This window comes from Varanus komodoensis, unplaced genomic scaffold (genome assembly GCF_004798865.1).
Source record: "Varanus komodoensis strain SLA01 unplaced genomic scaffold, ASM479886v1 scaffold11, whole genome shotgun sequence".
NCBI classification, from domain to species: domain Eukaryota; kingdom Metazoa; phylum Chordata; class Lepidosauria; order Squamata; family Varanidae; genus Varanus; species Varanus komodoensis.
Window position 1 is genome coordinate 25,828,627 of NW_025335317.1, and position 25,083 is coordinate 25,853,709.

At 39.0% G+C, this 25,083-nt stretch overlaps 2 protein-coding genes across 7 annotated transcripts in view; one reads left to right on the forward strand and one right to left on the reverse strand.

Annotated features, from left to right (window-relative positions):
• The window catches only part of LOC123018489 (nucleolar complex protein 3 homolog), a 29,712-nt gene extending 25,481 nt beyond the window's left edge, over positions 1-4,231 (forward strand). For 2 of the 3 annotated variants that reach the window (XM_044420649.1, XM_044420651.1), the window contains exons 19-21: positions 150-247; positions 901-985; positions 1,083-3,376. In XM_044420649.1, the coding sequence (XP_044276584.1) occupies positions 150-247; positions 901-985; positions 1,083-1,214 (315 nt within the window). In that variant the 3' untranslated portion in view covers positions 1,215-3,376. Of the gene's footprint in view, positions 1-149; positions 248-900; positions 986-1,082; positions 3,377-3,512 lie in introns of those variants that run through there. The other variant, XM_044420650.1, reaches the window with a different exon arrangement.
• The window catches only part of PLCE1 (phospholipase C epsilon 1), a 177,477-nt gene continuing 155,998 nt past the window's right edge, over positions 3,605-25,083 (reverse strand). For 3 of the 4 annotated variants that reach the window (XM_044420646.1, XM_044420644.1, XM_044420648.1), the window contains 11 exons: positions 23,566-23,697; positions 20,972-21,265; positions 18,490-18,653; positions 17,721-17,982; positions 16,120-16,238; positions 13,840-13,968; positions 11,421-11,630; positions 7,982-8,143; positions 7,442-7,660; positions 5,238-5,436; positions 3,605-3,754 (listed from right to left, as the gene is read on the reverse strand). In XM_044420646.1, the coding sequence (XP_044276581.1) occupies positions 5,257-5,436; positions 7,442-7,660; positions 7,982-8,143; positions 11,421-11,630; positions 13,840-13,968; positions 16,120-16,238; positions 17,721-17,982; positions 18,490-18,653; positions 20,972-21,265; positions 23,566-23,697 (1,871 nt within the window). In that variant the 3' untranslated portion in view covers positions 3,605-3,754; positions 5,238-5,256. The remainder of the gene's footprint in view (positions 3,755-5,237; positions 5,437-7,441; positions 7,661-7,981; positions 8,144-11,420; positions 11,631-13,839; positions 13,969-16,119; positions 16,239-17,720; positions 17,983-18,489; positions 18,654-20,971; positions 21,266-23,565; positions 23,698-25,083) is intronic. The other variant, XM_044420645.1, reaches the window with a different exon arrangement.

Genomic DNA, 25,083 nt, shown 5'->3' on the forward strand with positions numbered 1-25,083 from the left:
TTACCAAGATAACTTTCTGGTTTATCATGGCAAGTTTAATCAGCTATTTCTAAAGCTGGGATAATATAATTTTGAGTAACTTCTCAATTAAATAGCTAAATAAACAATGGAATCCATTTTATTGGTCTTTAATAACCCTCTTTTTTCAGAGGCACTATCATCCAGTTGTTCAGAAATTTGCAGCTCATCTTGCCGCTGGTGCTCCAGCTGAGGGATCTGGAGCTCTTGAATATGAATTTAGCCGGAGGTAAGAAAAATGACTATTTTTATTTTGGAAAGTATGGGTAAAAATTCAAAATGTATGAATAGAAGAAAAAAGCCCTGCAGGCTTGACTAGAAAAATGACTGATTAATACATGGAATATGCTGCTGTAGAATACAAGAACTCTGCTGGATGGGACAGCTGTTGTTCTGATGCTCTTCCCTCAGAAACTAGCGTTCAGTAATATACAGTCTTTGATCCCATTGACTTTATTCAGCCATAATTGCTATTGATAGATGAATCTAGTTTTTTAAGTTATTTACTTGAATAGGAAGTACCTTATTTGATTGTAGACTGAGTGGAAAATAGGGAATCAAACCTTGTACAATGTTCAGTGTCAGAGGTTTTGTATTGTAATCCTGGATTTGATTATTAGTGACAGGAAAGTAGTGGGTGGGTATATACAAAGGGATTTATTCTGTTTTGCAGATCTTTTCTTTCTGTTCAAGGTTTGGAAAACTTTAAAGCAATTCAGTTGCATTTACAACTGTTCACTCTCCAGTCCAGATTTATATGCTTAGAATACTGTGCTGCTGGGTGGTTTGTTTGGTTTTTTTTGCAAACACATCATTAGGACACAAGTTACTTTTTTTCCCATATTAGACCGTCTTAATAGTCTATATAACTGTTCACCATAGGTCACCTACAGAACTTTTTGAGGCTTACAGTATGAAAGGGATGACTTTTAATCCTCGTGTTGCATCTGCTGTACCCAGGAAAAAGGTATTCCTTATAACATTCTCTTCTTGAAACAAACAAATGTGAAATTTTGACTTGAAGTTACTTAAATCTTTGACATTACAATGCTTGTACATTTCAGAGTAAATGTTTACAAGGGGAGTCATTTCTGCATGAAGACATGAATGAACTGTTTAAAAGGCTGCTCAAAAAGCCTGTTGTCCAAGGAGCCCTGGATTTTGCGAAACATTTAAAGGCATCACCAGTGTCTTAAATACATTATAAGCATATGCAATTATTTAGAAGAACCAACAATATGAAAGAAACAATGACCTGTTCTATGGAGAATTCAGACTATGGATGCTGAATTTTTGGGGTAGTTCTGAGGATACAGGGTGTAAATTTTAGGCTATTCAAGAATTCAGGATGCATCAGTTATATGATGAACTTTAAGGTTACTTCTTGTTTAATATTCTTAATGCAGCCTAACACTTTTTCAAAATAAAAATTTAAATATGGATTGATTTCCGGAAAAAAGTGTATCTTTGTGTCTCATACTGGGATGTCATAGAAATTTCTTTAATACAAGCCGTGAGTTCCTCCCTTGACTATGTTGAGCCTACTATTTCCAGGAACATAACTTTTAGGTAGCTTATAAGCAATGGCTTTGGAGCTTGAGAAAGCCCTTATGCATGATAAGTTTGGTATTAGGTTTTGATATACTATCAGCCTACTTTTAGGCTCAAGCTGTAATTGCTGCAGTCTTTTGAGACTAAAGTGTGATAGTGAAAACATCACAGTTTAAATCAACCATTTGCTTAAAAAAAATCCCAGATGGCAAGCTTTGTACTAGAGCATAATAGGCTGCATTCCAGATTGTTGATTATCTACTTCTTGGAATAGTGGCAAGACAGCTGATGTCCACCTTTAACCAAAGTAGTGATTTTCATAGCTAAAAAATTAACTATAAAAGCAGGTTTAGTGTGTATAAGGGCCAGTAAACCCAGTCTCAGGTTCTCCTCAGGAGGGCACTGTGTCTATATGCATCCATGCACCCAGCTTCCTTTTTAGCTGCTCCAATAATATATTTATTTTCTTCCAGTAACAAACTATCCAGATCTTAGGACTAAACATAAACAAACAATCTTTTCTGCATTTAAGTCTTGACCTTCCTTCCCCTTTAACTGAAAATATTTATTATAATAACCTAAAATTGTTTATACTCCTCCATGATAGCTTCCTATTGCTTCCTCTTTGACGTGAAGGGCCTTTTTGTACTAGAGGTGAACAGTACATTTTGCAAGCAGCCAGAAATAAGCTTTGTAGACTATCCAATCTGATTATGACTTACATTCCATTCAGGTTCAAATTGTTTTTCAGCATTTGCTTTTGATTTCTTTGAACTTAATTTGACTGAACAAATTTCTTTCTTGATTTATTCATACACAATAATCCTGGTGGGCAAGCAGGTGCATTGGTGTTGCTAAAGGTTCTAAAAACCCTGTTTTGAAGAGAGTGTTATGTCTGTACTTTTAAAAAGTCCTGTTAATTACAAAGGAATTTACTCCTAAACTGAATGTTGGAATGCATGCTTTAATTAGCACCTTGGTGATTAAAGTAAGGCAGCAGCTGTGATTTAATTTTTTGCATAATGTGTAATAGCATATTAAAAAAAGAAAAGTTACAGCTCTTTATGAGTACTTCTGTATGAACAGAAATAGGAAGATTGGTGCCAAAAGTGAAACTGAATTATCTTGTACACGAAGTTTAAAGGAGGGTATATTATTGAAATAATGCCATCAATTGTACTAATGCTGAAAATGCTTTCAAAATAGATCCTTTTACTTAAAAAATCTCAGCAGTGCAGTGTCTTTTTATTTTTTTTTAGCTAAGAAATACAAAGTAAAATGTTGCAGTTATTTCTCAAAACACTTTTACACTTGGTCAACAGATATTAAACACACAGATTGTTTCCTTAATGCACTTTTTATTAAACATTTATTTTCTCTAAATGGAGAATAAAGTGGAATTTTCTGTAAGGATATTTAGAATTCAGAAAAGCAAGGCATGATAAATAATACAGTGGCACATGCCTTGGAATATTAAAATAAATAAATATTTTTTAAACAGAAAAACTGGGATACACTAACTGCATGAAAAAAATGTTCCTAATCAGTATTACTACTGAAATATATTTACTGACTACTGTACACTGATATTATTTAGAAGACAAATCAAACTGCTTATATGAATCATACTGACATTCTGTGAGTTACAATGTATCTACATCTGAGTATATTCATAAAGTGTGTGTTTAGAAAGAACTTTTAAAAGTGCATTGTTTTAACCTAACACACTGCAGAACCTCCTCAGCCTTCATTTTCCCTTTAGATACTTCCTTAGAATCTTTTGTTCTAAAAGGGCTTGTTTCTGTTTGCAAGGGACAACGTAAGGTGCTTGGTTTATGCTCTCATCCAAAGGTACTGAATATGAAGGCGAAAATAATTTTGGAATCCTTCCAGGGCATTCTTGCAAAGCCTTAAACCAGTGACTTTGTATTTACCATTCACAGAACTGGCTCCTTCAATCACTATAGACAGCCTCTAGATTATACTTGTACTGCCAAGCCAAGCCAAGCCAAGCCTCTGTTGTGACTGTCTCCACCGCAGAAAGGTCTGTTTCTTATCTAAACATGTTCCAGTTACAAATTAAAAATTGCTCAAAGAAGAGGCTGAAGAAAGGGATCCATCTCCATCATTTTCTTTGCTTCTCTGCACTTCCATGTGGCTTTTTGTATCTTGTATTTACACTTCCCTGGAATCAGGAAGAAACAGCATATAATTGAAGCTTGAAATAACAAAAGTGGAAGTTTGACTTATTTACTCAAAACCTTTAAATATTTTCAATCACGCTCTCAGAGGCTTCTGTCAAATGAACCGGAACAATCTACCAAAAGCTGTTTAATCTTCTATTAAAATCAGGGCTTAAAATAATGGAAGCTTTTCAACTAATGTATGAGAGAAGGAATTACATTAGTTCAGAAAAGGGATTTTCTTAGAATGATTAAGTGGGGGGGGTGGAAGAGAAGCATAGATTATTGATTGTATGTTTAATGCTGTCCTCTGTCATTTTCAATAAGTAAGATACATGAGACAATAGATAAGTAATTCATAAACTTTTCCATATATATTTTCTGTTTTAAGCCAAACAGGCATTGGTTAGATTCATTTGAAGAATCTTACAAAGTTTCAAAGGAACAGCAAAATGAATAAATGCCGTATTTTTAGAATCTGGAACATCAGAAGTTTCAATCTTATTTTTATACCTGTCTTATAACATAAAATGTTATATGTCTAGACCTGGCAATAGTAATCTACAAATGGATTCAGATTTTTACTAAATCTCTTACACCGTAATGTAAGGATTAGTGGTTCTGATTAGTGGGGTGGGGATACAGTGCCTGATTCATTCTAGATGGTCATTCCTAAGAAAACATACACTCAGGTGAGTGTATCCAAACTCGAGAAGCTAAATGGATCTCTAGCGCCATGCTCATATGCCTCTCTAATGTTGGAGATTTCAACTGTGATCCAATGTTTTCTATCCTTGCTGTTTAAGGCATGCAATCCAAACATATTACGTTATCTTACTGTTTACCATCGTCCCACCTATAAAGTTTGAAGTCTGTCATCTAGCAAATAAGTGCTCAATCTCTTGTAGGTAATCACATGAGAACTGAAACTGACAAGCCTCCCTGTGTGTGTGTGTGTGCATGTGTGCACACACACGCGCGCGCACAATCTTCTGGAAAGGCCTTATTAAGAACTACAGAGTGTGAAATGTTGCCATCCAAATGTGCCCAAAATTTCATTGAAAAGGATAGTCTATTCTGTCTATTGCTGTGATGGCAACAAATCCTCCTCCTTCGTGGTCTCTGTGCATCACACATATGCACACCTGCGCAGTGCCTCTGATTGATAGGTTTCTCCTAGGTAAGCATAGAATTTCCAGCAGAGCCCCACTCACTCCTCTTTAGCATAAATAGGCAGAACTCCCACCATTTTCTGTTTGCTTTCAACTGCTGTTTGTAGTGCCTTGGGGTTCCTAACACTGCCCTCTAGTATACCTCATAACTTTACCTCAGTTTGGATTGTTTTTTTCTCCACTCTTACCACTTTTTTCTCAAAATTATTAGCTTGAAGGCAGCAACAGTGATAGTATTCTGGGAAGACTTTGTCTAAGGCAAGAGGATAAACACTTTCAATAAAAGCACAATAAATAACTAAACCATTGGTACCTGAATATAAAACAGAAGATTACTCCACAGTGTCACTGAAAGTCAAACTGCAAGTAGTCTTGTCATCTTTATTTTGGAGGCCATCTGAAGAAGTTTGTAAAGGTGGAGTTATAAAGCCCCGGTACTGCTTACTTGATTTTGTTAATTTCTTAAGTTCATTAGCTAATGAGATGCCTTTCTTTTTATCATCTCGACCAGCCTGCAAACAAAGAACCATACAACAGAAATGAAAATTCTTTCACCACCACTGAATTTATGCTCCCTGCAAGTAAGAGAGACGCGCTAGCTTTGGGGAAGGACCCACCTCTAGGACTGGGAAGGTGGACTCTGCTAAACTTCCTAAGGAGGTGTGGCCTCTCAGGTGTGGCCCAGTTGATACTTCCAATATGTCAATTTTGAGAAGATGGTTGTCTTGCTACTGCTGCTGCTCCACCAGGAATACTTGACAGCTAGATGACCTATGCAGAAGGGAAGAACCCTATCTACCTACAAATTGAACTGAAGGAGGCCAGGTCCAAGGCCTAGCTGACCTCCTTCATTTGTGGAGAACAGAAATTCACCAGTGAATAAAGTATTTCTGCTTCTCCCATGAGTGCAGGAAGCCAGCTAGTTTTGGGGATGTGCCAACAAAGCATATCCCCTGGTGGGCCAATAGAATATAGCCAGTCTCCTGTAAGGCTAACCATTCTGAAAACCATGCCTAACAAAGGCAGCTACACAGTCTTATCTTGCAATGCCTGGTGAACGTATGGACCATAGCCCAAGTAGCTGTCCCGCAGTCTCATTCAAGGGAGTCCTTCTGCAAGAGGCCGCTGAGACAGCCATGCCCCTGACTAAACTCAACATAATACCCTTGGGGACTGGCAAGCCACTGTAAGTCAGTACAACACATTCTAGCATCCACCTGGTTAGGAAAAGAATTGATACCTTTTTTCCTAGAGAGGAGGACCTAAATGACACAAATAGAGTATAGCCTGTACAGTGATGAACATGAGATTTCCAGTTTGGTCTTTCTCCCCACTGAGAGAATAGTAAGTCTCCAGAGTGTGTGTCCATCTGGTGGTGGGTGTGGAGGCCTTGCAGGCTGATTGGTGCTGGAGAGGTGGCAGATAGGCCTGTGTTTGACATGTCTGTGCAGTAGTGTCAGAGAGCACATGGAGTAAACTCCTCTTTTGCTGCTGAAGGTTTTCTCTCTTGCTGTTGAGCTTTGGCCTGGTCTGTGCCAGGATCAGGCCTATGCCTGGCACTCCCCTGCTCTCCACTTTTCTTTCCTTTTTTCCTCTGCGCTTGTGGCAAGTGCAAGAGCCAAGAAAGTCAGCCTCCCACCATGAGGTAAGAACCACACCTGAAGGCTCCCAAGGAGGCTCTGCCTTCTTAGGAAGTTTAGTATAATCTGCCTTCTTGGCCCTGGAGGAGGGGCCCTCCCCAATGCCAGCTGGCTTCCTGCACTCATGGGAGAAGTGGAAAAGTTTCGGGATTATTGTTGGTTACTGTTTGGCTTGTGAAGTGTGGTTGGATATACAAAACACCGTAACAGCAGCTTTCAAACAATTCCTTTTTAAAACTTCCCTAAACTATTCATAACATGAAAATGTGACCATACAGCAACTTCTCCCTATCTGCCTTCCGTAGTGAAATTTTCATGAATAAGCTCAACAGAATACTTCTATTAAACTGAATAATTCTATAATTTAAAAAGTGAGTTGAGACTTGTGCAGTTTAGCCAGTGTCCTGGTAATCCAAGGCTATTAAACACTAATGTGAAGAATTTGTCACCTAACAACACAGAGCATATTCTCTCTACAAAATGAATATAAAAATGTGTTCAGATATTTATATACTGACTGGGTTAAGATGCTACCTGCAACCCACTGTAACTTGTTAAAGTTACAATGGTTGCGGTGTTTGTCATGTGTCTTTCTGAATACACAAGCCATGGCGGACAGTCGCTAAGGATTGTTGAGTGCTGCAAGTGTTAATTCCCGCATAACCCATGGGTTACTTGAGGTAATGGAAGGTTGCTTAAGCATCACATTGGCTTTACACAAGATAAGCCAAAGTGACCACCCTGAATATTCAAAATGGCAGCCAGTGTACACAGCAACCCACTGTTGCTTAAATGAATAAATAAGCCACAGTAGCCTGCATCAATTGTGACCAGACAAGTTTTAAAGTTTACAAAAATTCTTCAGTAATTTACTTACCTGGACTTGCTCTTTAAGTTTGAGGATAAATTTCCCAGCTCCCTTCCACCTATTCTGAGCCTGAAATACACACTCTTGGTCAGAAAGAATCCTCTGAGATGTTTTGGCTGTTGAAGACTTCTTGTTTGCTTGCTCTTTTGTCACTTCCTCCAAAAGGACATAATCACTTGGATTGGGATTGTTCAAAATACTGTAGGAATATTTGGCTTTGCATAAAGTCTATTAAAGAAAATAACAAGGAGGCAAAACCAAAAGCAATAATCCTCTAGTACAATCTGAATGAATACACAATTGAAAGTATTAATATATTTACTATTGTCCCTGGTGCACACTACAGGCCTGAATAGTTTTACACCTTGGTATCGTGGGTTGCAGTGTGTTAGAGTACCAATAGAATACTTTAAAATCACATGCAAGGAAAGGCTAACAGCATGAACTATCCCTTTGCATAACGGATGGGCTTTTCAGCTCCCCTACTGGCCAATGTGTAGTCTTACCAAGAAGAAAATAAGAGGAAAAAAGAGAAGTAGTACATGATACCTGCTGGATAACATCCTGGGCTGTACTGAAGCGAGGAGCTTTGATGACTGTCCGAGGCTGTTCTGGGGAAACATCGTGGACTTGAACAAAGAAGCTGTCATCTTCAGAAACAGTAACTGCTTCGTCTTTCTCCTCCTGAAAGAAATTTCTCCTGTTCAAGTTCTAGAAAAACATGAAAAGGATAAGCTTATCTTGCTTAGAAAATGATACTTTTAAATCCCTTAATGGAATGCAGAAATAGTACCCCTGAAGTATCTTACATTGAAAATTAAATTGTCATGTAAATCAATTGTTTTTGGACTTAATCTGCCATGAAAACAAAAGAAGAATCAAGAGTTAGGGGCTAAGCAATATCTGTTCTTTCCACTTGCATGACTGCTAAAAATAAATTATGGAGGGATTTCTTTCTTCCCTATATGTCCATAAAAAGGCACAATCTTGTTCCCAGAATTAACAGTCCACATGACAAGAAGAAAAGAGAATTCATAAGGGCCAGCTGGGGTTTCTTAGAGCAGAAGGAGTGATTTATGACAGCCTATCTTGCCATCATTGCCCTACAGTGCAATGTTTCAACGTCACCTGAATAAAATGCATCTCGCTGCACCGCCTGCATGCTATCAGAAAGCTCTACAGATGGGCTGGTAGTGGCACGTCATTCTGCTTTCAGAGGGAAACTATTACTTAAAATATTTCATTATTGGCTGAAGTACCATGCAGATTAGATCCATATTGTCAGCAGACAAAAAGCTTATTACTTGTCCTATAGACTAGTGCAACTTTTATCCCTCAAAATCCAGGCAAATCTCTGTTAACAGTTTTCTGTAGACAGTTGTCTTATTTGCACTGACTATATTGAGGAAATCACATGGGTGATTTGAATGGTTTCCTTGATGATTAAGCACATTTAGACAGCCAAAACTACACAGTTTGCCAGTGCAGACTCATACCTTTACATAATTTCTCTCCCTACATTTTGTATATTTGTCTTTCCCAGTCTGTACACGTTCATTTTTCTTAATTTGCTTAAATCAACTCACCAAAGTAAAAAGATCTATATCCATTCTTCCCTAGTTCACACAGACCTACAGCTGGCATTTGAGATTTTCTTTCTTACATGCTTTCTGTAATTGGATCAATTCACTGGACATGCCACATCTATTTACATAATAATAAACTTTGTAGGGCATGATCCAGCCACAGCTCAGTATTGACACACTGACTTCAGTTGGGGAGTTAGCCATGCATGTGCCGAAAACTCTTTCCTATTTTAGTCTGAGACAAAATACTCCCCCCCCCCCACACACATTCTATAGCATCACTGTTGGTTTTACTAGTGAGCTTTTATTCAACAGGGGTAGCTGATCATGACTTTTTGAGGTCTGCATGATTCATGGGTTTGCAAGATGCATCTGTCACATTCCACTTACGTTTGTAGGGTACGTGAATAAAATGTTTGCTGACACATAAAACAGGCTGCACCTAAAAAGTGGTAATGTGGCCTCTAGAAGTACTTATCTGGACTGTGTTCATGGAAAATACGCATTTGTGCTTTCTAGGTGTGATAATTAGCTAACAGCAATTATATAACTCATTAGAGAGTTTAAGAAAGTAGAAGAGAATGGAGCAAGGAAATTAAAAGAATTTTAGCTTCATCTCAGTAACACCAGATTATCCTACTGGGTCACAATCCCAAAAGAAAGTTCAGTGGAAATCACTGGATTTAATTCTTTGTTGGACCATGACCTGCACATATGAATATAGGATATTGGGTATCTGGTAGGGAGCAGGGCAAAACCAGCTACTATGTTTTTATTATAGGTTTAATATACATTTTCAGAAACAAACCACATGAACATAAAACTATTATGGATTTTATTTATTTATTTTTCGATTTATATCCTGCCTTCTTCCTACGAAGCGCTCAAGGCAGCTTACATCATTCTCCTCCACCATCTTTTATGTTTTATAAATGAGCAATTCAGACTTCTTTCAGCTGGTGCACAAAAATGGCACATGAATATTTGTGTATTACATTTCTATATCCCACAGTAGCTAAAGTACTCTGGAAGGTTCAGAATGATTAAAATCATAAATTACAAACTAAGGTACAACATGAAAGTGTAAAATGCCAGTATAAAATAAAAACCAAAATAAAACCTATCAGCAATGCAGAGATTTAAAAGACAGTAACAGATTCAAAACAAATTAAAATGCCTGGCATTGAAAAGAGCAAAAGTGAAGCCTCTCTGCGAAACATATTTCACAGCTGGGATTCCACATCAGAAAAACACTCTTTTTACTTGGTGGGGAATCCCAGACAAGGATAGCTGAGGACTATATTAAATAAAACCTTAAAACAGCCTGTCCCAGCAAATACATATATATCCTTCACAGCGCACTGACCAGCCATGCGAAAGCTCAGACAAGTGGTGCCTAATATGCCTCGGCTTGTGACATCATCCCCTTGCACCACTACTCTTTTCCAAGAACGCGCATGCCCTCTATGTCTGCGGTTACCTGATGCTCGGCTGCTGGGGCGATGCTGGGGCGGCTTGGCTCACGTGCTACAGAGAGGGCTCCGCGTGGCTGCCGCTGCACACGTGCCATAGGTTCGCCACCACTGGCTTAAGCTGGTAAAAAGTGCACCATGCCTTCTCTAGTGGCAAAGATGCATCATCTCTCCCAAAAACAATCTCGCTTTTTTTAGAAGGTCTACAATAGCCTCCAGAACAGTGGGAATACAAAATACAAAACTTGAAAAAAAAATATCATTTATGCACATTTCAACTTGTCCTTTTCCCGTCTGGAAATGTGCACAAATGGTGTCCCCTTTTTTAGGTGCTGGGCTTTTTTTTTTAGGTGTTTTGAGAATGTCTGAAACTAACAAGGATATTAACAACAGAGGAAATGTCCTTCTGTGGCTATATTGCCTGGCTATATTGTGGACAGGCATATTTGTGATTCTGCGCACTTATGCAGGAGTACAAAGTAAGAAATTATTTTAAAAATTATTTTAAAAATACACCGTTTATGCACATTTCAAGATGTTCCCCAGAAGCAAATTACAACTATAATTTCTGCATATTTTAATATGTGGCAATGGTAGAACAGCCCCAACATATACAAAATATTTTTTGGAATTGGGGGAAATTGCTGTAATGGAAGTACTATAAAATCCCATTGTATTGGAATGGAATTTTCAGCCTTGAACATCCTTATTCCCTAAGCTGCTGTTGGTGTTAAACAGCTAAGTGAGACTAACCCCTCCCAGTTATCCTACTTAGGTCACAGTAATACTGCTCTGGGTTCTGTATTACTTCTTTTTCAATGCTCTTTGCCAACAAGAACAGGTTCTAGCAAGCCAGATAATTAACATACTCTTTTTGTCACCCTCCTGATACTATCACTGAACAATACATGCCGAAGCAAATGGACTCACTTCCTCACGTGTTTTAAAGATAATCCTTCCAACATAGCCTTCTTCTGGGAACCAGCTGTTCAAGAGCTGAACAAGCTCCTCCTCAGGGCCAAGCACTCTTTGGAATGGTGGTTTGCTATATTCATTTCTTTCTTTAGATATAAAGCATTTCTCTTCCATTAAAAAATAGTCTGCTGGATACTTTCCAATGCCTTTTGTGGTAGTGAAAATCTAAAGAAAAATCATAATAATAATTAGAATGGCAGAATGTTGTATGATCAGTAACTTCATTGTGTTGGCAACAAAGCCTCTGTATTAATGATTATCTTGCACGTAATAACATATGTTTTTTCACTATTACTAAGCCATTTAAAATGCCTTTCCTGGGGCTATGCACTATCTGAGAATTTAACTATTTCAGAGAAGGCAAATGCTATTTCATCTGATTTATGTCCACTTTGGCTTGCCAGGCCATTTACTCATAATTCAAGAGAGCACAGTATTTTCCCACTATTAGAACAGCAGCCAAGGGCAAGGGCAACCAGCCTGGCTCACCATTCAGAAAGTCCCCTTCTGTAACGGATATTTTAATCCAATTCAGAACATATGATCCAAACAAAACTTCATAATAACAACAAAGTCTTTTTGTATGTGTCAGTAGAATTCGCATTCAGACTATACTAGATACTCTGGGTCATTCTGCACCTCAAATGCTTTACCTTTACCATGAAAAGATTTTGCTTGCAATACTAAAGTGACTAAGTAGTGTAGGGTGAGAGAGAGTCTTCAGTGAGTTTTCATATTCGTCTTACTTGTAAACTGGTTGTACCATGGCCAAGTGCACTGGGTAAAAAAACAAGGCAAGAATGGATTCAGAGTCTAGTATGCAAGAAGCTTCTTTGGGACCCACTTTGTTATGGTACCACAGCATATGTACCAAATGAAGCCAGCTGAGGCACAAGACTTCTGTTTGTCACAAGTGGGAACTCGCTTGAAGGGAAGGAGTCAGCCTGGTGCTTCAGAGTGGGCCTACATGGAGGTAGGGGGAAATGGCTTGGAGAATGTGCGTCAAAAAACTCGTTGCAAGAAGTCCTGTTACAGGTTAAAGGACTGCTGCGAGAAAGAACTGGCTTCAAGGACACCGATTCCTTCCAGTCTTCCTTCTACATAGCACAAGCCTCTGTGATGGCCTTTGCAAGGCTAACAGAGCCATAGTGTGAAAGCCCAGCCAGTACAATGGATGCAGGGGTTGAAGTGTATCAGAATGCAACTTACCTTGATCATGTAGTCAAGCCTCAAGCTTCAGGAGGAGGAGGCAGCAAATCCCCTCTCTCTCTCATTCTCTCTCTCTCTTCCGCCCCCCCCCCCCCCCGAATCACATATGCATGCACACACATGGACTCATTCACAGAAGAAAAGACCCCACTGGAACAGAGGAGTATATCAGAATCGTTGTGGGGATTGCCACTGACACTGCTTCCTGTCAGGTACTTTCCATCTAATAAGCTTTGCGCCTCAGCAGGGATTTAGCCTGAATTTTTCACATCCAAGTCATAACAGCTGAGTCAATAACCATTGCTGGTATTTTACAAATTTACAACAATTGGAAACTACTATTTTGCTGTTTTCCAGCCCCTTCCTTATTGGTGAGAATGTGGTCAAGGAAGCCAGAGGAATGCCACCTGCTTGGACCACTTAATGCAGCATGTGAATCACCCTCACTTTTTATTCCTGTCATCCACTACACTAGAAATAACAATGTAAAGTGCAACAAGATTTTTTCAAATTACGAATTCTGTACCACTGGAGTTGCCATCTGCAGATGCACTTCTTCAGAAAAATCCAGGCTCTGTGCACATGCACAAAAGCCCAGATGTGTGATGCAGGGAGACAACAAAGAAAAAAGTATGCTCCCGATAAAACTTGGCAGGCATACCTTCTTTGCCTCTACAAGAATAACATGGAGTTCTAAAAGCCAGTCAGATCCTGGATTGTCAACTGGTATAGTGAGAATTAGTTATATTTGCCAAAGAAGTTTCTATACTCCATTTTTTCTGTGAAGACAGTGTGTTCATTAGACAAAGCCTCTATGCTAATGCCAGCACCTTTTTTAATTGGTTTGTCAAACCATCTTCATATTGAATAATGCTAGTAAGAACTTTAGAAACCTTAAAAAAATACTCTTCAAGTTATGCTGACAGAATGTGTTTGAGTACTGCATAGTGTACAGTAAGGGAAGCTTTTTTCCACTTGGGACCAAATTTCCTTGTGTGTTTCTGGGGGTCTATGTTGGGGATGGAAAAATCAGACACATTAGACACATACTGGTGCATGAACACACAGCGAGATTTCACTCCCTCCTACACACATACACATACAGGCAAAAACACACATATTTATATGAGTTAAGGTTGCTCAGTGGCAACAGAAATAGACTTACTTGATACAGAAGCTGAGCTACAGTGGTTCCTTGCTTTACAGTAAAAAGGGTAAAAGGTTCTGGCCCTGGAATGCCACATACTGTAACTTTGTACATGGCAGCTGCTCTCCTCTCTGCTGTGCTGAACTGCTGCTCAAAACAAACATTTTAATTATTTAGTCACTATATTGTTCATTGAACCAATATAGTCAGATCTAATAAATGCAACTCATCCGGAAAGGAACATAACAAGCAGTGCAGGAAAATCAAAATGAATTCATAAAATGTCAAAATGGGAATAAAAGTTACCCATGACCCTAATTATCATAGTTTATATGTAGCATAATACTGTCCCCTGTAACAGACAGTTGTTCCTTACTGGAAATCTCTGTTGCAGAGCCCCACAGAAGGCATCCCACCCACCAAACCTTGGGACCAGTGTAGTTTTAAGTAGAAGGGTTCAGTGGGAGGCACCATCCTTGTAGTTCTTGGGACTTAACAGACGAGTAAATAATTCTCAGGGTGGGACTATAGGGAGCAGTGTTGTAAACCAGCAAGACCTTCTGGACTACCCTACACCCAAAGCTTGCACCTGCAAAGGTAGCAGCATTAATTTGATAGAGTTTGGTAGATGCAGATGTTCAAATGGCTGCTTTGCAGCTCTCAGTTATGGAGAAACCACCTTTAAACGCTGAAGTGTTTAAGGAGCAGTCATTATTCCTCCCAAGGGTTGTCTATCCATTTCCTGGTAAGCCACCTCAATGGCTTCCTTCACCCAGCATGAAATTGTGACCTTTGACACTTTTGTCCCAAAACCCTAAACTTTAAGGAAGCAAAGAGAGAGTCTTATCTCTGATGGGCCCTTTCTCTTATTTCTAGCATTTTCAGTAGTGGGGGAAGATCGCAGTACCTTCCACTCACTTTGTATGAAGATAGTAGGCAGAAGAGGTGTGAGGTGCAGTCAACTGGGAACTGTCAGAAAAAACATTGCCTTAGGCCTCAGCTGGTATGCTGGGCCCAGCAAGGGGGGGGGGGGGAGCCTTTGCAGCTTTTCCAGTGATGGCATGACCTGATCTGACGGCTGCCAATGCTGCCTGTCCCTCCCAATCTCCACTGGCATACAGAATCTGGAGAGTGCCATGTAATGTGAGAAAGCGGTCCCCACCTAGTAGAAACCCCATCTGTACTGGGCAACTCCCCTACTCCTGCAGACCCTACTAGGACATTCTGAGTGGTGGGGCCACATGAAGAAAGAGAAAGGACAAAAAGCAGAAGAAAAGAAACTAGACATGGGCTTTAAAGAACTCTAGTTCAGTTAGACCATTTAGCTCAGCAGGCAGAGCCAGTCTGGAGGACAGTGTGACCATTCTCCTGAAGAAGCAACTTTTGGCTCTGCCTACAAGCTCCAGAGGAAGGGGCCATCCTGAGATTAAGGACCATCCTCTATGAGATTCTGGAGCATAACAATTCTGGATGTTTCTTAAAAATGTATTTAGGGGATTTTAATAATAAATCAGGAAAGTCTTTAGGGTGGAGTTCTATGCCAGTCATCAGAAAGCAAGTGCTGAATATAATGTACTACAAAGAGAGAGTAGTTAAAAGGAAGATTGATACTCAATAGAGACTTTGATGCAATCTTTATAAATAAAGTAAGCTATGACTCAGTAGCACTAATAAAAATAAATGAGGAGGAAGATAGGACAGAAGGGCTAAATAAACTAAATTAATGCAAATTAGTGGTGCTGAATAACTCTTATATTGATAACGCATGGAAAACTGGCGAAGCTCCAGGAGACTGGAAAAGCACAAATATGATTTCCTACAAATACAGATAGACTACTTGTACTGTAGTTTCCTTGAGAAGTAAGGGATACAGGCAAAGTTAAGCACCTCAAAATCCCATTGATCACAGTTATTATTTAAGCATGTACTTAACCCTCCAACTGAAATAAAGCAGACTTAAAAGTGATTGACTTTGGTAAAAGATACTATGAGAACAGTGCAGCCAAAGTGATACTAGACTCAAACAGAATATACATATCTGGATTCCAGTTAGGATAAGGTGAACCAGCGGATCCCAGATGTTGCTGGATTCCAACTCCCTTCATCCATGATTGTATATCATGCTGCTAGGAGGAGTATGTACAACTTCTCCAACAACAAAGAGATATTATACAGCAAAGAGATATTGAAAGTTAATTTACAAATGCGTCTGTAATATTTCACTGTTTATGATTTTGGTTACCAGGATGTTAAGCATTTGCTGAGGAACATGCTGAAATTTCCTACAAGTTAAATTACCGAAGTAGCAGACAAAGCGTTTCCAGAAGGATTTTCTTCCATTCTTCTACTGTTAATGAACAAACTTGAGATTTCTAGTACTTCATTATGAAGGCTTCGTAGCTGAAGATGTCTGTACCCTGAAAGATATATTTAACTGCAGGTTGGAAAGGAAACCAGTTAAACAGATGTTATCATAAGTTGCATACTTTGCAAAGTAAAATGTAATGGTGACTATTTACTGCACCTGAAATGCAAAAGCCATGTCATTTATTTCCTGAAAGATGAATTGGTTGGAATCCAAAGTTGACAAAGGCTTGTGAATACTTACTAGGACATCTTGGTCTTTTGGTTTGAACAGCAGCGTCTTATGCTATGATCACTGAAAAAGCTCCTCTGAAAAGTACAGGGGCTTTGTTGGAGAAAGCCTCCCCAGGGCCCACACCACAAGTCTGCAAACTTCTCCTTGTGGTGATTCACCTGCATTTTCAGATGCACTGCTAGATGCATTTTAGAAATGGTAGATGAGACTGAATTAGCACAGGGGGTTGAAACCAGGGAGAGTTGACTGCTTTTATATGTTTGAACATACTGCAAGCTTGCAGGATCAGACAAGTAAAAGCGAAACAAAAACAAAGGATAGGTCTTCTGGTTTTGAGTGATCTTTTATTCATAAAAGCAGCTTGATGGCTGGCATATATCAAAACATACATGAGTATTCCATGATATAATAAAAACACAAAGGTATTTTGAGTGGCCATAATGATCAATACCATTTAGTATTAGAAGCAGAACTGGAAATTTTCAGTAACTAATCTGCATATTTATTCTGACATTTACATCACTTGCCTAAAACTTGCACAAATACCATAGACACCCAGCAGTGTTGGGAAGCTTTCCTTAGTAGAAATGTCTGGTGGGAGATGACAATTAGAGCTGCTAGAATATTTTGGAACTAATTGCCTAGTAGCTGAGGTTTCAATGTACACTTTTTAGGTTCAGTATGTTCTGAAATAAACACCCTGCCCCCGTCTCAACAAATTTATCTACCAGAGAAGAAACAACTCTCTGGAGCCTGAGAGGACACCTCCGATCAACAATCTCTCCAAACCAACTATCTTCTAAAACAAGAATTTCTGAAGTGTTGAAGCTGCTCCTCAGTTATTATGATTACCTCAAATATGTGGAGACTGGAATGCAACCAGGGATCTCCTTCTCAGATACAGATTTAAAAACAACACCTTCAAATTTCTAAATGTTACTCTTCAAACACTTCATTTGTTTTTATTTTAGCAAAATACACACAGCACAACTAAAGGATATCTTACTATAATGTGTAAATGAGAGCCTTCAGAATACGTTGCTAGTATAATTCTCTTCCAAGAGGCCTAACTATATATTATGGAAGCTGCTTGGCCGCAGCAGCTGGTCAAGAAACAACTTTTTGGTACCAAAAACAGCTGGTAAAAGAAATGAAAGGAAGACAAGAAAATGCTGAGTAAAGTGACTGCATATCACATGTTGGGGAGACATGCCGGGAGGGGAAAGGTTGGATAGGTAGCCACATTTTTTCCTGTACATGGAATTAGGCCTTAAATATTCACATACAATTTTCATTTTACCTCTTTTTAAAGCCTTTAGTGGAATAATTCTTTGAGCCATCACAGCTGAACTATTGTTTTCAACAACTGCAAAACGAAGAAATACTAGATCCTCGAAGTGAATCCGGAAAAGAAACTGTTCATTCCACATGGGGTTGAGAGTATTGCGATGAATGGGCTTGGTACGAAAATGGCAGCTATCTAGAGGCATGCCAAGGACATCCACTTCAATGCAGGGGCTTCCTGTGCTGTTACCAGGACAAACATTCTGTCCAGACACAATCTGAAACACAAAACAAGTGCCCATAACATAATGATTTCTAGAAATTTTCTCCAATTGAAGGATACTTTCGCTTCTGATAAAACCAGCTTTGAATTAAGTCAGCCGTTATCCGAATCACACTAATGAATAGTAGTACTTCTGCATGTAAATAGAACTGATATAGCTGTCCTGTAATTTGCTCCTTGTTTATTCCTTTGCAGAACAGCAACTACTTCTGAGTAAGCACCAAATGGAAATTGCTGCACCCTCTGAGGCCCCCAACATCTGATCCAAAAAACGTGTCTCTGATTTGTTTTCATACATGCACTATCTTTGCTGCATCAAGACAGAAGTTGAAAGAAAGATAATGATTTTTCTTTCCTTTGCTTTTCCTAGGTCCCATATTTAACTACAACAATTTTACCAGCAATATAAATTATAATGATTAGCCATACATTAAATAAATTCATATCAAGTAAATTTGTACATGTCAAAACACATTAAATGTTATTAACAGGTTTCACTTACCGTCAACGAATAAATAGCTGGTTCCATATTGTCCAGCTCTCTTTCTAAAGGACAGAAGTGTTGGTACATTGGGCAGTTCTTATCCCACAGCACAGGAGGTTTCAGAACATACCCACAGCCACCATTTGCTTCAAACATGGCTGCATTTAAATGCAGAGGAAGATCTGCAGGTAAAACACTTAACATGTTCAAACTGCCAAGACTTGAAAGTAACACAATGCATTCAAAACAGAGTATAGTTTTCATTCTAACTAGTGCTTTTTCATTTTAGGTTTGTATAGTTGATTCATTAATTGCCAGGGGCACCTCTAAAATTATAATTGAGCAAACCCTAATGGCTGTGAATAAACAAACACCTTCAGCTTAATTTTTTTTCTAGTATGAGCCCACATACGCATTCCAACCAACCCCTTTATTTTTAAAGTATAACGAAGTCCAAAACTGAAATCATTGAATAAATAAATCTGTATTTATTAGAAGTCCAGAAACAAGTGTATTTACTGCACAAATGCTTCCAACATGTTAAAGGCAGGTCCCTTCTTGCATAAAGGGCAGAAACTTTCCTTTCAATTAAACAGTTTAAGGAAATATACAGGTATTTAAGTTGATTTCCATTTCATAAGGATTGAATTGTCTTAAACCCAAGTTCTCTAATTCCAAATAGTTTATGAACTATAAAGGACAGACTAGCACAAAGAATGTAAAAGCTCCCAAATTGTATCTGCGACTGAACAGAAACACATCACTAATGGCAAGTATGTGATCAAATGGCAATAATTAAACATCTCAAAATATGAAACTACCTGCAGTATCTTAAGTCAGACTAGTATAATGAGGTACTCTGATTGGCACTGGTTCTCCAGTTTCTCAAAACTTAGACTTACCCAGTGTTTACTATCTAACATTTTTAAATTGGAGATGCTTGAGACTGAACTTGTGATCCTCCACTAACAAACACATGCTTTACACCGAACAGTAGCTCCCCCAAAGTTGGCTGGGTTTTGGTATTGACGTGGTAACATTGCTTTGCTTTGCTACATTTAACCATGATTTAAATATAATGTGAATGTAAAAGAATTCACTTGTGTGAACTGTGTAAAATAAGGGCTGTATTTCAGGCATTATCACTCATATTGCCAAGAAACTTTTCCCCATAGTGATGTGCACTACAAAAGTGATAATGAATATAGACAGCGATACTATTCTAAATGGTCCTACTGCATGCATCCTCCAAAATCTTGAAGCATTTATTTGGTGGTACAGAATGCTGCACAGGGATGCAAGTTGGAGGATACAGTGGTACCTTGGCTCACGAACTTAATCCGTTCCAGGACTCTGGTCATGAGCCAAGTCGAATTTCCCCATAAGGTGAAATGTAAGTAAGGTTAATCCGTTCTGTAACCATTTTTTGAATCAGAAAATATTGAAACAAAGTGACAACAACAAAGATCGTGGCCATCTCCTCCCCCACCCCAAGCACAGGCACGCCCATCTCCCCGCCCACCCAGCACGACCAAGATCGCGCCTGTCATTCCTGCAGGCACCCGTCATCCTGGGGGGGGGGGGGGAGAGACGGGTGTGATAGCGGATGCACTGGGGGAGGGAGAGATGGGCGCAAACGGTGTGCTGGGGTGGGGAGATGGCCTCAATCGCAGTTCCGTTCGTGCAGGGAAGGCGTCCGTGATCAGAGGCGTGCGGCTGCAGGAAAGACAGGAGCAGCAAAGCAGAGCCGCGGGGGAGGTGGCTGAGATTCTGCCTGTCTTTTCTGCAGCCGCGCACCTCTGATCACGGACGCCTTCCCTGCACGAACGGAACTGTGATCGTGGCCATCCCCCCACCGGGGCAGGGGGGCAGATGGCTGCAATCTTGGTTGCCACCCAAAGTGGTGTTCGCAACCCAAGCAACAATTTTTCAGTAATTTTTGTTCATGACCCAATTTGTTCGTGAGCCAAGGCGTTCATGAGCCGAGGTACCACTGTACTTTATGGGCTCTGCATAAAGTGATGACAACCACAAAGAGTTTTCAACTTGCATTTCAGCAGCATATAAACTATTACTCTTTGTTAAATTTGATACTTTGTCACACACATTGTGTACACCTCTGTTAATACATGTATTTTTGTACATAGTTTTGCCCTTTTTTGCAAGCAACACATCTTTTGCAAGCAATTTTTCTAATACATATTGACATTATTTTCAATAATATAAATGTTGTCTTTTTCAATTGGATAACTCTACTGCAAAATTTGGAAAGCTGTGTACTTTGAAGCATAATCAAGTTTGAGTTGCATATTGTTTCAAAAGTGTGAAATTAGATAAGCATGTATTAAAATGTTGTTTTCTCCCCATTTTTAGTCTGCATTAGTTTAAAACATATAATGATGTAAGCAGAGGTATACCGTGGTAACCAAAAAATAATAATTTCTTTTGTGATATTTGAAGTGCACATGTTATGTTACTGAAGAATGCAAAGAATCCATACCATCAGTTTGGTAGTTTAGTGCTACTAGCTGTACCCCATGGAGCCAAAAAAGAAGGGGATGAGGATTGGAGGAGTCAATGCGTGTAGCAGCTGGATATGTCCTCAGCAGCTGGCAGGTCGTATGCTGTATCAACTTCTGAGAATATCGCCTGCACAAGCGCTTCGCAGCATTTTCATTCAAAGAAGATATATGGTAGCATCTAGGTGTCCTTATTATAGAGCTGAGAGAAGCTGTAGGGCTAAAAGCAGGTGAACAAGCTTCTTCCCAGGTCTGTCGTGCACTATCAAAGGCACCTAGAAAATTAATAATATTTTCAGGTCATATATGCTCAATCTCATAAACCTTCCCTGTCTTCCCCTCATCTTCAATAGGCATAAAATGGTAATACAAAACAAATGCATGTTTCTCAATAAACTGTAACCATAATCCAAACTAATAATAGATACAGGAGTAAGGAAATCTTGTGCATTCACTGGAGTTCTCTTCGAAGACTTCTCTTTACTAAAGGAAACATTACCATGGCTTACTTATTCAGAAATTGGAAACCCTAAAAAGAAATTCACTCATAGTTTCTTTAATTGAGTACAGATTAATTTTGCTGATGTGTGGCTAATTTGATTAAGGGTCATATTTTAATGTTGTATAGTATTGGCTGTTATTACAATTAATAACATTGGCATGATATGATTAATAACAAGGGCATGATATAGAATAGAATGATGCAGCAACCTAGCAGAAGCTAAGACGGCTGAGAGTCTAGTCAGTGCCTAGATGGGGGACCATCTGAAAACCCTATATGCACTGTCATGATGGAAAAAAGCTGGATATGAATCTGAAGATTTTTTAAACTATCAACACATGAATGCTCAAACATTTCAGCCATGCAACCAAGAATAAATCCTAGTGGGATTCAAAGCAACTCTAGGTGTAGCACTGCATATCTGCTAATTATTATTATTAAGAAAAATTGTGAGCAGGCTGAAGGAATGTGTAATCTTCCCTCCCCTGCTCCTGGTCCTTCAGTCCACTACTCCCCATCTGCTGAAGAAACCATTTAATGTGGCTCTTACCAATGGTAAAAGCTAACCTGGTGGAGATCTGCCCAACAGACTCTCTCATTTAAGAAGGAACAAAGTTGTTGTATTTATACAAAACCCAGCTGAAGCACAGGCTAATTTTCAAAATAGAAAATGGAAGAAACTGAGGAGTTGGAAAGGGGATTGTGCAAGAAAATGGACCTTAAAGGTTTATTGTTGTATGTGTGTTTGTGTTTAGTTCAATTAGGTACATGATGGTGTGTAGGAATGGAAACATGAAGTTATTTCAAAAAAAGGAAAAAACAAAACCTGGCAGCTTTCTGCTCCCTCACAAAAAATCATGAAGAAGAAAGGGTGCTGTTGCTTGCTCCTGTCCTCACAATCCCAGGGAGACCAGCACCCCTGTTCTCACCACCTCAAAGCTACTGTAGATCATCTGATTTACTTCTGAGCAGACATACATTTCACGTAGTTGTTTCTTGAGCAAGTGGGCAAAGGAAACAATCAGGAAGGCTTGAAAAGACACTGCAGACATTATTTTTCAAAGGACAGGGGAGCAGAGGGGACATTTGCAAGTCGGAAAGAATACAGCAGGCTGAGGCAGGAAAACAAGTGAATATCCACACAATACCCACATTCCTGCTGTTTGCCAAACCCCAAGAAGGCTTTTTCTCTTCCCCACTCCCCCACAGCCCACCAGCTGAGTGAAATCAATCCAGAATAGTACTCAAAGTTTAGCACACATGCTTATATACACTAGAACAAAGTGGTGACATACTAAACAACAATTTTAACTGGTTGAAGAAATCTGGGATAGATCGGCAGAAATAATACATGGAGGACAGATCTGGGTAACCATCATGTAACATGCCACTGAGTGAGGCATCACAATACCTATATAGATCACACCCAGGGTTTCCTTTTAGAAAGAGTTTGCAATGGATTTAAAAACTTGGCTAGTACTGAAAGGGGCACAATGTAAGGAACACTAGATGGAAAGGAGGGAGAATGAGGTGCCAACTCCATAATTTGACCATAGTTAGGAAAACGATAGCATTATACATCAAATCTTTGCTTTAGTTCATTTTGGTAATTTTTTTATAAGAGTGCTATAATGCTCATACAAATACATTTTAAGCTGAAACTTCTTTTTATCGTTCCATGAAAAGATTAAACAACTCAAAATTGCCTAAATTAGCTCATCTTGCATTTCTGTTGACATCTTACAAGTAAGTAAAAAATATGATCCATCCACATAACTTTAACATAAAGATGATCACACAAAAACTAAGCTTTTCAGCTTGAATATAGTTTTCTGATTAATACAACTGAAAATAGATGTATATTTTTATCAAATGCTCCTCAAACAATACATTACTTTATAGGTCCTTTATTTATAATGAAGTCATTATAATAGCTACATTGCTAAGGGAAAATTATTCCAAACTATGAATGCTGCACATGCAGCACAATGTGTTTGATCTTCAGTAGGTCTGATATAATTTTTGGATTGCAGAGCCATTCCTTGTGATTGGTAGAAAAGATCATGACTTTACCTTTTCCAGATGCTTTGGCAAGCATCGCAGGCTCCCCCGGGCTTAGCCTTCCAGGATTGTTGCCAAATATGGACTTCCTGCTTTTTCTTTCCTTCCCTCTGCTAGAACCAGATGGATTTAGAGTTGACAGCCCTATTTTTTCCATTCAAAAATACACAAAACAGAAAAATATAAGCAAGCTGGCATTCCATTTTTAGAAACTTTTAATGCAAGATTTTGCATAATGATTTAATAATCCACTGCTACACAGACACAGTGCAAAAGAGTACATCAGTGTTTCAAATCCAGGCACCTCTTGTGCTCATGGAGACTCCTAACTTGAAAAGGTTTCCCAACTGCTTTCCTTTTGTAAATGGAAGAACAGTTGGTTGGTTTTTTAAAGGATTTATAAATTGTCTTGTTGGGAGAATCACACAGGACTCTGGATTAAAAAACCAAAACTCTCATCCTGGATCCTAACTTTCATGAGCAGAGTTCCATCTACGGAACTAGATGTTCTGATCTTTCCCATGAACCCAGAATGCCCAACCAGGTATCTATCTATTCCAGGAAAGTACATTCTACAATATGCAGAGACAGATGAGTTTTTAAATTAGCCACAACTTTACTAGTTAGAGCTTAATGTTTGACATGGCATATAGAAAGATTCCTTAATCTGGCAGCCTGCTTTCTGCCTGATCTGCACTACTGCCTGTGGGTTGGGTGGCCCTTTATTGGAGGAGGTTTTGCCAGAGCATGGGTACCACCACCCCACCTCTGGAGAACTGAAAATACCTTTCTACTCCTGTCAGCACCTTTGGGTTCAATGTATAAGAATGCCAACTGTATTAACAAGTAACTACAAATTGGCTTATGTGCTAATTTTTGTTTTCCTGTAACATTTGTTTTCCTAAAACAAGGGTTGTATTTATCAGTATGTTGTGACATAGTTAGGTTATTTACTACCTTCAAGACCAACCCCTTTAATGAAAAACAAACTGAATAATGCATTAGATTAGAAAAACAGCTGCTTATGGGCAACTGTGGCTTCTTTTTATGTTATTTTTATTTGCTATATTTATATGTTGTCCCTTTCCTGCAAGGAACCTAAGGTGGTTTACATGATCTTTCTCTCCATTTGATCCTCACAACGATCCTGGGACACAGGTTAGGCTGAGAGTCAGTGACTGGCCCAGAGTCACCCAGTGAGCTTTATGGGCTGAGTGAGGGCTAGAACTCTCTATCCCAGGACAACAGTCTAGTTACTGTGCCTCACTTACGAGCAACAGTATGACCTATACAGCATTACACTGTAACACAAGAGATAAATTATGTATTTCATTGCTCTATACAACAAAATTAGACTCTTTGTCTTCTTAATGATTATATCTGCAGGTGGATGCTTTGCTCTTGCCATGGGCCATTTTCCTTCTACAACCGATCCATTGTGGCATGGCTGATGGCCTATTCTTCATCCATTGTCTGTTCTTATTTCATTCGAACTTCCTCCTTATGCTCATATCCCAATGTAACCCACTT